We start from the raw sequence: 12064 nt of genomic DNA, 5'->3' as shown, positions 1-12064 counted from the left end.
AGCGTAACGCTTGCCATTAATTTTTAAGGAATTTTTGACGAAATGTTTGCCGCCAAAAAATGCCTTTTAAGGGTTTCAATTACATATATTTGCTTTAATCAGACGATGAATGATGTCGTTTTGTATCGCATCGCGATAGTTTTTGCCTCAAAATATCGGCTATCGGTATCGGGCTAAATTGAAGTATCGGTCATCCCTGTAAGCACCGAAATAGGAAGGCAGGTTAATTCAGTGATGGCAAGATATTGGCCAAAAGTAAAACGACCAGTCTCTTTGTATAACCACTTGTGGTCCAATGCTTGATCTCTTATTTTGCGTGTGATGGGGATAAAAAATAAAACTTGAAACTTGAAAAAAACACAATTAGGTCTGGGATTTGAAGTGTACCGACATTTTCGGGAAGTGGTACGTCCTATAGCGAGAGCAGACAGTTATACACTCGCCCCGACGACTGACGAGGGCAAATTTTCATTAACTTCAAACCTGTTGTTATAAAATGAAAAAAAACATTTTTAGGTATTGGATTGGATTGCGTTTGTTATAGTGACATTCAGTAAACCGCTTCACAAAATTGATAGTAGTGGTATAACAGTGTATAGAAAAAGCTTAACAGTTTGACCACCACTGTTATATGATATGTTTAACTTGCAACTGATAGAAAGCACGCTTTTACGCAAATCCTTTTCAATTTAAAAAAAGACCAACCCCAAACATTTGGTCTTTTGTTAAATCCTTTGATGGATTTTTAGTGGTTCGCTCTGTTGCAAAAGAGGGACTAACTATCAAAGTCAAACTTGTATTTTCGGACTTAGAATGACACATACAGTGTCGTTCGCATTCCGACTCGGTATAACAAAGGAAGCGTTCAAAAGGGTTCCGCCATCACAATAAGAGCTGGCGCACTTTTTCACAAAAAATGACGTCACGGTTATACCAATGACGTCAATTGCGTCATGCTAGCATTGTCTTTCGTCATGGTAGAATATCTTTGTGGCTCGGAGCTAGATCAGCAACGCTACAATGGTACTAACTGCACTATGACGTACTTATCTTGTTTTATTAAGTTTTGTTTATTTTCAAACTCGTTGTTCCGTTTGGTTTTATGGAACGGGTGACTTGATAATAATTGGTATGTGACGATACTAATATAATATAAAACGTATTGTGGATAATAATTGGACATTTGTTTTTATTTCCATTAGGGCCAAACTATAAATCAGTGGTTTCCAAATCTGTTGAAAATGAATAAGGATATCTTCGAACGTTAGTAAAGCTACCTACATCTGTATGGGCTTTGATATTCATTCTACGTCTAACTAAAACCTCCAGCCATTAATAGATTTTTTAACCTCCTCAATTAGATTATAATTAAGATTGCAACGGTTCAGTTTTCCTGCGTAGAATTCTTTTTGATTAGAATTGTTGGCATCGCGATACCTACAAATCAAAACCGAACTAGCATTACATTTAGTTAATTCTTCCCGTTTATATCTTAATTTATTCTCAAAAGAATATGAATGGCAAAAATTGACATGCTTTTGGCTACGTGCTGGAAAATTCACACGGCTAAAAACTCGTGCCGACTAAAAGACCTATAACCAATGCCTTTGGGCAAGTTGGGATTTAGGAAATTAGAGTGAAACTAAAGTACACAATTAAATTACATTAAAGCAAAAAAAAACATTCTTACAAGCTTCGAATTAATTATCAGCTTTTCGTTGAAAGTCTTCAAATTAGTTATCTAGTTTATTAGGTCTGGTTTGGACCATTTTTATTGGAAAGCTGTCTAACCGTGCCTTCCTTCCGTGTTTTTAAATCTCGCCCTAAATATAATAGTTTGTTAACCCTTTCTACCTGAAATACTTCCACCTCTAAAATTGGGCAACAATGGAATTCGTCAGCATACTATTCAATGCACCAACCGGATACTCTTAACTCTAACTGGTAACTAACAATAGAGGGGCACAACATTCATCGGGATGTTTTTCTATTGGCGTCTTTCCTATTTTGACATTTTACAAATGTCTTGTCTAATCAGCATTTATTAAAATACGGCGAACTCCCAAAGTGTCCTTCCTTTTAATGCAGCATTGTTTGAAGATGACGTCATAATACCTTGTTGCACAACTTCTAGAAAAGCTTCCTGTTTATTTCACGGCGCTATATTGTGACGTAATAGTTTCCATACAGTTGACCAAATGTGTCAAGTGATCATCCTACTGATGGTTTTAAATGGCTAGAGTTATATGTGTCTGTTATAGTATACTGCCTGTTGCAATTCCGTTATCATTTTAACAAAGTGCTACTACATGTAGATTACCTTGAAATGCCTCTAATCTTTAGCTTATTTATAGTTCTATGTCGAATTGCCATTTGCGCATGAATTCAATCCTAATTTCAGTCTTAGACCTAAAGTTTAACCACGCCAATTTTAAAATATACATCAAAATTCCGGTGTCGAACGAAATCATTACCGGATTACTGGCATTAATTATATTACAATTCCAGTCTCAGATCTAGCCATAGTTAAAATATATATTTAACATTTCCGTCTAAAACCCAGTCATAAACATATTATTGAATCTGATTGTTTATCCTGCAATAGGTATTCCCGTTTTCATTGCATTATAAATATGTTGTCTGTAACAATTCAGTCGACCTCTTAACAAGAGCTACATCTAGTTCAATTTAGTTTACTTAGGCCAAGAAAGCTTAACTTTAGAGGTCCGTTTTCCTTTTTATCGTTATGATTCATTAGGTAAAACTCGAAAGGTTTTTTCGCGACCAAGATTCGGATTTGACAATCAACGGAAGAAAAAAAGACATTCCCTAATTTTTTTCCTGCTTCAAATTTACCCCGCGTAGCTTTTCGAAAAAAAGGATGCAAAATATCGTGTTTCACGATGACCTCGCAAATTTTACCAAGATGTAGTTGCCTATACCACCCACGTGTGCAAATCGCTGCGTTGATTCTACTTGAATATACAGCATATTGTTTGCCACGAACTTAACCTTTGTGCAGAAGTTTGTTATCAATAAAAACGAGTAATCACGATGATGTCGCGATTTTGTTTTTCGGTATTTGTTTCCCTCGTTAACGAATCAAGCAACTTACAAAAACCGGGCCAGTCCCTTTTAGCTTTCCTCAAAATATACCATTGTCCGCTCGGGCAGGGGTCCCGTACAGCGCTGTTTTAGTAGCTTTTGTGCCTTTGCATATGTCATCGTGATTAGACGCCGCAGTAGTATGTGGGTGGCAATTTGTGCCGACACAGTGTTATTTGTTTCATGTTGACGCCCACAACCCCGCCCCCTTGCTTTCTCACATTAAATCTAATTACTGTGTACTACGGTATTGCTAGATTAGGCGCCCTTTTACAACCTAAACATTAGTAAACAACGTGTTTTTTCCTTGCGTTAGTTTCCTGTAGGATTCTTCTTCGATTTGAAGAGAGTGTTCAATTAGCAATTAGCGCTGTTTTGAATAAACTCCTAATCTGCGAATGCTTTCCCACACACCCAATTGGCTTCAAAACACGTGGTAAATTGAACTCTGCGTGGTATTATGAGCTCTATTGAAGGCGATTTACCGTTGTTCAAATTTTCGAGATCAGTCATACAAAAGATAAAACTTTCCAACTTTTTATTTTGATGCTATTCAGGTAAAGCGAACAATACTTGCAGTTACCTTCGTAGATAAAAGGTTAATGTGCAAAATGGGTAAACTGTTCTTTAACATAAATATTGTAAACTTGACGGTAGGCAAAAAAAATACCCATTCCTCTTAAGTTTGCCTTTTTCCACAAAACAATGCACATGAGTTACAATGCCGTGAGATTTAAATGTACAAGTTGCCATATTTTTAGAGTGAAAAATTTATTTAAACAGTTTGAAACATAAATTCAAAATTGCCAAGTGAAAAAATAGGAACATCTTATATTGTTTTACTTAAAAACTGAACATGTTATATAAATATTCAACAAAAAATTCGCCTGTTTATTTTTATTCCGTTTTAAAATAAATATTATTAAACATTTCAATTTAGACTTAGTATGTGTTCCAACAACAGAATCTTGTCCTTCAACCTAATACATAATGTCGTTTAATAGCTTAAGAAGCTTCACAAGCTATAATTCAATTTGTACGCATTGGTGCTAACTATAGGAAATAGTGAGAAAAAATAGGACAGCCTGCATGGTTTTACTTGAAAACCTGAACACCTATATATAAACTGTTGCTACCAGGCATAATCAAAAGCAGCTCCTCTGGTGTTTGTAATTTCAGTATACACAAGCAATGTTGATTATTATGTTATATGCCTATTCAACATAAAATGCAAGAATCTAGTTTTATTTTTCTTCAAGCGTAAACAAATAATAATAAACAATTCAATTTGATAAGCTCTTATTATAAGAAATACTGAGGGTTCCTCTTTTGTTATTTAGGGCGGTCGCATTTCAGATTTATGATTGAATTTGTACGCATTGGCGCTAACTATATACGAAAACTGACGATTATTGTTTTGTTACTTAGGGCCGAGACGGTCGCATTTCAGATTTATGATTGAATTTGTACGCATTGGCGCTAACTATATACGAAAACTGACGATTATTGTTTTGTTATTTAGGGCCGAGGCGGTCGCATTTCAGATTTGTGATTGAATTTGTACGCATTGGCGCTAACTATATACGAAAACTGACGATTATTGTTTTGTTACTTAGGGCCGAGGCGGTCGCATTCCAGCCAGAAGACACCAAGCCACTGGTCTTACACCTCAAAGAAGACGATAAATTCAGGAAAGGGCGTTATGGTAACTTCAAATTACACAAATTTTCAATTTTTTCATTCATTTTCGTTTACTTTTCACGCAGAGTCCAAGTCTTTTGTTTTTTTGTTTTCAAATGATTTCCAATTCGTTCATTTCTGTTGAAACTTGTTTCTTTTCATTGATTTATTATATTTGCATGTTTGGGAAACGTTTTTTTTTTGTGCTTTAATTTTTTGAACACTTAAAAAAACGAAATTCAGTACACCAATGTTCAACTTTGGTGTTTTATTCATTATTTCTTTTTCGCTTTGAATTTTATGTTATCCACATTAACTCCACATTACACCCCTAAACTGTTTGATTGATTTATCACTATTTTTTCGAATGTACATTTACTTTTTTGTCTTTTGTTTCTTTTCAGTAACTGTATATTTGTTCGCCCAAACTTTCACCTGAATAAAGCGTATAGCGGTAATCTTGCCTTTTAAACTCTACAAAGCGGTTGCCTTGAGTTAACCACTATTTTATCTTTTTTTAAAAAATTTATTCCTTTTTACATTTTTCGTGTAACTGATACGCACGATACAAAAATAGAATAAATAGCGTATAAAAAAGCACAGTTAAAGCACAATGAAAGTAAATCGTATGAAAGCGACAACATCATATTTTGACTGTGCGTTTATGACGCAACAGTGGACACAGATTTCGGATTGAATTCCACGCAAATTTTGTGAACTGTTTTTGAACTTAATATTTTAGTGATGTGAATATTTTGACCCAAACGTACAAAAAGCAAACAAACACGAAACAAAATCGGCGATTTTACAGCAAATACATGTTTGATAGTCGTGAAGAAATCGCAGACGGACGAAATCAAACAAAGTAACTTAGAAGGGCCAGCCCCAAGTTAAACACGATACGAAAAATATAAAGAAATACGCGATTATACTATAAGGCGCTAAAAATGAATTTATGTGATTTTCAAAATATCGCATTGATTCTTGGCCAGGGAAGAATTATTTTAATTGATACAATGCCTGCCAGCAACTGTATATATTTATTGATTCCTAAAACCATTGCGCAAAACCGCAATGCTTTATAGATATATTATTTGGTTTGCAATTCAAGATTTGGTACAGAAAGGTATAGAATCGCAATAGCAAAACAACGAGGGAAAAAACAGGCAAAGCGATCTTAAAAAAGCGTTCAGCTAGCAATAAATAGTCGATGCTAAAATGCACCTGCGTAGCACAAATAGGAGTAAATACGAGATTGAAAATATTTTTGCTGAGGGTTACATTGGATTCCAAGTGGCACTATCGATACCTGTCCGATACCAATTAAATTTAGGAATTTGCTGAGGGTTACATTGGAAAGGTTGTATAAAAGTTCTATGCTGTTTGATTATAAACGTCGGTTTTAAACACCTTTTCGGAAATCGCCCGATTCACCTTGGCTACTGTGCAATTAAAACATGGTTATGGCGTTTAGCAAAGTGGTTCTTAACTATTTGTGTGTAAGCCCGAGACGAACTTAAATATTTTTAATTGCCCTTACGAATTTTAGAACGTTATGACCTGCGATCAGTATTAAAAAACACTTCCTACACGACCCAAAATTCAGAGGCAGCATTCGAAGAAAGTATTTCGTGTCTTTTCCAAAATTTCCCAGTTTGGCAATTACCCTTAAGTTAAGAACCATTTGTGAGGGGTTTATTAAGTTAAACTGGTGAATAGGGTTGTCCAATACTTTTAATCCGTTACCCGATTTTGGACAAAAGCATTCCGATCCGAAACTTAATGACGTCATTATTATACAAGCAACATAGAAGAAATTAAATCGTTTAAATGTAATGTGTTTTAGGTCAATATGTCAAAATTTTCTTTAGTGTTATTAGGTTAGTTACCTCTAGTTGTTAACTTGATATTATTTGATAAATTTAAAGATAAAAATCGCTGGTTGGATGGCAAATCCTGGCTGAAATTCTTATTAATTTGGTATCGGATCGGCACCGATACCACCCTAGAATCGGACGAGAACCGATACTACAGCTTTGCATCGGTTCTCGGCCCCGATCCGATATTATCGGACATCGCTGTTCTTTGAAAGATGTAGCCGATATATCTCCGTATAAGTTCTGCCCACGACCTTTGGCAAGATTTCGACTGCGTGCCAGTTGTTCTTTCGCACCGTGAGCCTACGTCGCTTCCATTGTTGCGTCACAACGACCAGCACCCACCGGCCGCGCAATTTCTCCGGGCCGCGCCACTCGGCAACATCCTTTAGGATCTTGGTCGAAAGCTTGAGATCGAATAAATCGTGGATCTTTGGCGAGGATTCGTCAAGCTCTGACCCGCCGTTCATCAGCTCCATCCCCGGGCCTTTGAGCTTGCACCACTTTCGTTTGCAGCTGACGTTGTTCGCTCGTACCAACAGTAAATGGAGCTCTTTCTTGGTTTTGCGACCTGTTGAATACAAAGGGAAGCTTCAGTTAGTGATTAGAACGCGATGTTTGATTAAAATGTGTGATTTTCACATGTTTATATGCGTTGGGTAAACAATGCACCGATTTTTAATGTAGCTTGAATATAAATATCAAGGCCAAATAGGTAGAGCAAGTCGACATTGGCTTGGATCTCCCTACATTCGTCAAACTAAAACCTCCGACCATTATGCTCTTCAAGTATAATTAACGAACTCTATATGTAAATATATTTTAGCCCCATTTCGTCATAGAGGCGTACATAAAACGTTTGAAACAACGTAACGGGGTGTTGATTTTCAACTAAATATATTTCCACTCGAAAATTAAATATGTCCTTTTTTAACTCTCGTGTAGTTCATTTTAAACTTGCCTAAGACAGTGGTTCTTAATCGTTTTGTAAGGCGGGTCCTACGACCCCATTTAAAGAAACCCCTTCCCATAGATTTACAAAACAACTAACGACGCAAAACAACTACAGATTCACAAAAGTAAAGGCCAAGAGAAGTAATGACATTCAGAGGAAAATAAAACTTACAGCAGTCGCTCGAGGATTCCTTTTGGAGTACGTTGACCTGATGACAACAGGTGTGTGTGTCCTCGTTAAACGCGTTGGCGCCGCAGCAACTCATGCTGGCCCCTTCAATTTTTTCGTGCAGCATTTTCTGGCAGCATATGTGGGTCTCGGGGTTGTACTTGTGCCGCCCGCAATCCCCAAGTTGGACAAGTCTGCCCTCTGAGTTGCACCTCTGCAAAAAAAATAAGGTTTGAGTTTCTATATTTAAAAACGTCCAAAACGGCTATTTTTGGTATTTTTTTTTCGTTTTCTTTCTTGTTTTATGTAGATGTTTTTTTGGATTTATGTAGGTCATTTTATTATGCTTTTCTTGTTTTGTTTTTTTATGTATATATGGTTTTGCGTTTTCTTGTTTTATGTGGATATTTTGTTGTGATATATATATATATCTTCATGTAAGTGTCTGTTCAGGTTAACTTCCAACATACATGTAACTTGTTTGTGGTATAAAAAGGGTTTTTTAAACTAGTTGTTACTGGGTTTGAAGACTAGTTGTATTATATATTATATATTATATGTATATATATACATTATATACGTTTATGTGTTTTAAGTAGTTTATTTTTTTCATTATATTTAGTAGATATTTTGTTGTGATTAAACACCGTAGCCCATACAGAAGAAAGTAGCACAATTTGAACGTGTTGAATTCCTCATTATTCATCAACAACACATTTTAATATTCATTCCTTTAACTAAAACCTCCAAGCCAACCATTGTACTCCAAACAATATTAACTTAAAAAAGCTGTTCTTTAACTTACGTGTGTTGTTGAGCTGTAGCTTTGCCCACTACAGACCAGATCATGGCTGTGGTCTCGTTTCGGAAGCAGCTTTCCATCATGGCACAAGAAATCCTGGGTAATGCGCTTTCCTGCACAGCAGTTGGGTTCACCCTCTTCGCAGCCAACCGTAGATGCAACAGAGTTGGGACTTCTTGAAATGTCGGGTTTAACAGTGGGATCTGGAGAGAAAAAATGTTCAATTTTGAAGCAATATAATATAGTTTAATTATGATTCAGCTAGAGTTTAAGTAAGTTAAGAGTGAATCAAGCAAGTGGTCAATTTAGCGACTGTGTTAGGTTTTACTTACTGTGTGTTGGCTTAGCTTCAATCCAGTATCTTCTGTCGTACGAGTCGTTTTGCTCAGCGCTGCGGCAGTTTTCGGTCGCTGAGTCGTAGATCATGTCGAGTCCGCATTGCTTTAGAGACCCGGTCTTGGCTATTATTCTTCCGTTGTTGCAAAGTTCGCTTTCATTTCGATAAGTACCACGTTCGCTGCCTGTCAAAAACAAGACGAAACGTTTTTGGACTTTTGCACACGTGAAAATATTCTTCTGTAGATATAAGGTTGCCACAAGGTTTATCAATGTCTTTAAATGGCTTTGCATATTAAAAGGTCTCTAAAAACCCTATGCAAAGTATTTTAAATAGTCTTTGCATTTAATAAAAAAGTGCTTTAAAAAATGTTAACTATTTTGTCGACCATGGTATTTATACAGTTTTGTTTGCCAATTATATTAGGTTTTTTAGGTTTTCGAACAGCTATTAATATGGATTTAAACATGCAGTTTCAATTTTCGACTAAACAAAGTTGTCGACTGCCTACCTGCACAGCATGCTGTATTGCCGTCTTTGGGGTAAATGATTCGGTTGTCACAGCATAATTGCGGGGGGCTGATGTGCTTGCACAACACCCTTGTACCTTTGTAGTTGCATACTGGGCCTTGACAAGTGTTTAGTTTGAGCCTTGCTGCTGCTGCAAATAGAAGATTCGTTGTTTTATTGACCCATACAATGTTAATTTGTATTGACGCTACTTAATATTAGGGTCGTCCTATACTAGACATTTTATTACTATACTGAAACTGATACATACACACTGTATATACAAATTGATGAAATTATAACGGTTTAAATTATATATTTTAGGTTACCCAGCTATAAATTGGATAAGTTTACTTGGTTTAAATTTCTCGATCAAAAACAAAAATGCGTGTGTAAATTTCGGACCACCGATACCACCCTAGTATCGACCAACTATCGATACTATCACTCGGTATCGAGTATCAGTCCCGATCCGAAATTATCGGACATCCCTAGTTACAAGACATCGGTTAAACGTTTCATAGCAGCTCAAACATAGATTAAAAGTATCAAATGCGTTTAAAGTACAAATAAATAATCGATATCCTTAAAATGTTTTTGAATCTCAGTAAGTATTTTAGTCTTTCACTGAGCTACACATGGGGGTTCCCCGACTTTCATTCATAGCAAGCCACGCATTGTTTCCTCACAATGGAACGTCCTGTAGTAAACCACAGTCTGAGCCTATGAATGGCCTTAACAGAACAACACTAGGTTCTGAATGACCGAGTATAAACGCCAGCGCATCATATTTCTTTTAAAAACTTAATTAATTTCTTGTTTTTTATTGTACAAATATATAAACAAAGGCAACAGTAACAGCCTTGAGTTGAAACTGATATGGCGGACTCTCTGATCATAGCACTTGATACGACTTAAGCAATCTATCTTTAAAACGCATAAGCAACACATTTTTAATTCTTTATTATTTTGACTCCTTCTGTTCCATTTACGCAATCAATATGAATTATTCACCAAGCTACATTACGACCCTTGAATAATCTACTTAAATTTATGAATTCTGTTCGGATTTTACCTTTTTACCAATCAAAGTAAATTCGCACTTCTATTTAAAGTTAGGACGATATAAATGTTCGACTGTTCGTATCTCTCTCTACGTTGCCTACCAGGCCGCACACTGCGACCGCTCGAATGTGTCACAGCGATTTTCTTGCCAATCAAATATCGCCGCGAAAGCTTTTAAAGCAATCGAGCGGGGTATTGGGTATAGTTTTCAACTAGCAATAATCGCGCCTCGGATAAACCTCGTCAGCTACGATATCGCCACTGCGCAAAGTCAACAACGTGTAGTTCAAGATATTCTTAAGCTACTATTTCACCAACATTTTATAACTGTGGCTCCAAAATTGTGTGACACTTGTCGAATATAAGAAGCTTTTAAGCCCCTAGATATTTCTACACTGACCCTGGTCAATAACTTGGAAAAATTAAGCCTACATTTATAAACACTGTCAAAATTTGGAGGCAGCATTTTAGTCGCATTACATTCAAACATAAAACATTACATTGAGGACTGTTATCTTACATTTAAAATACAATTTCAGACAATTCTAAACGCATTCGCAGACCCAATAGCTTCCAATTTGCTTTAAACCGATAATCCTCGGCGCGCCGTGAAATCAAATCCATGCAATTCGCCGTATTTCGCAGCTACATTTATAAATACTGGCGAAATTTAAGTGCAGGATTGTAGTCGCATTAAAGCTAACAAAATGTTGTATTACATTCAAAATACAATTTCTGACACTTAACGCGTAACCACTACTTTAAAACCTTAATTCTCGGCTCGCCTTGAAACAAATCCAGCCAATTCGCCGTATTTCGCAGCTAGACTGTTGCCGTCAGCTTACAGCGCAGCGCTGCTATTTGAACAGCTCAAATTGCCCGGCCGTGAATCATTCAACATAGGGCGGCCGCCTCAGCCCTCTTTCGCGCACCTTAATTCATCGCGGCGCGCGTTATTATGACTCGCTCTCCATTGTAAGTTGGCGCTCGGCATTTCGACAAGTGCGTGCGCTTTTCAGCTGCTGTCTGCTCTGTATGCGGACTGGTTACAGCGCTGGCGCTAACTCGCAGTTGTTTTACCTTTGATTAAACCGAAGAAGCCAATCCAGTAGATAAGACCAAGTGTTATTGAAAGTTGCATTTCGGTGAGCTGTTTCTTCGGCGTTAGACAAAGTGTTGTGAGCGTCTCGTTTCGTTCTATGGCTTTCAACAGGCGTGCTTTCGATTTAAATGCCTGGCGAGTAGCCGTGTTTGAAACGGGAATCCCCTTATGGTAAAAGCGTTAGGTATCGGAGTCTGAGGTGTTTCTTAGCGCTAACCTCATTTATCGTTCTCTTTTTCTCCCCTTTTTCTCTTTGCATTTCTCTTTTTTCTCTCTCGCCCATCACGTTTTAAACCTGGTCCTTCGTTACAAGTTAGGTTCCGCTTTGCATTTTAAGAAGAAAGCCGATTTTTTCTAAGTGCCATTGACTGCAGCTTTGCCTTTTTCTTGCTCTCATTTTCACGCCAAACTCCGTCCGTATGTAACGCCACCACCACGATCTGTTCCCCTATGGTTATTCCCC

At 37.0% G+C, this 12064-nt stretch overlaps 2 protein-coding genes and 1 non-coding gene across 3 annotated transcripts in view; 1 reads left to right on the top strand and 2 right to left on the bottom strand.

Moving 5' to 3' along the window:
• LOC146141120 (WD repeat-containing protein 64-like) overlaps positions 1–5210 on the top strand; it is a 58109-nt gene extending 52899 nt beyond the window's left edge. The window contains exon 29 of the mRNA XM_083392819.1: positions 4722–5210. Coding sequence (XP_083248945.1) covers positions 4722–4790 — 69 coding nt within the window. The 3' untranslated portion in view covers positions 4791–5210. The remainder of the gene's footprint in view (positions 1–4721) is intronic.
• Positions 5211–5337: 127 nt separating this feature from the next.
• Positions 5338–11688, bottom strand: LOC146141118 (uncharacterized). Its single transcript, XM_083391821.1, has 6 exons — positions 11580–11688; positions 9436–9585; positions 8920–9108; positions 8591–8790; positions 7789–7999; positions 5338–7233 (listed from the first exon to the last, which is right to left on the bottom strand). Exons 1-6 carry the CDS (start codon positions 11638–11640, stop codon positions 6851–6853), a joined length of 1194 nt encoding a protein of 397 aa, XP_083247947.1. The 5' UTR covers positions 11641–11688; the 3' UTR covers positions 5338–6850.
• LOC146141119 (U4 spliceosomal RNA) lies at positions 10636–10772 on the bottom strand. Its single transcript, XR_014501386.1, has one exon. It is a non-coding gene; the product is annotated as a U4 spliceosomal RNA (small nuclear RNA).
• Positions 11689–12064: the final 376 nt, after the last annotated feature.

Source organism: Ascidiella aspersa, chromosome 6 (genome assembly GCF_963924565.1).
Source record: "Ascidiella aspersa chromosome 6, kaAscAspe10.2, whole genome shotgun sequence".
In the NCBI taxonomy this organism is placed as follows: Eukaryota; Metazoa; Chordata; class Ascidiacea; order Phlebobranchia; family Ascidiidae; genus Ascidiella; species Ascidiella aspersa.
This window is presented reverse-complemented; position numbering and strand designations above follow the sequence as displayed.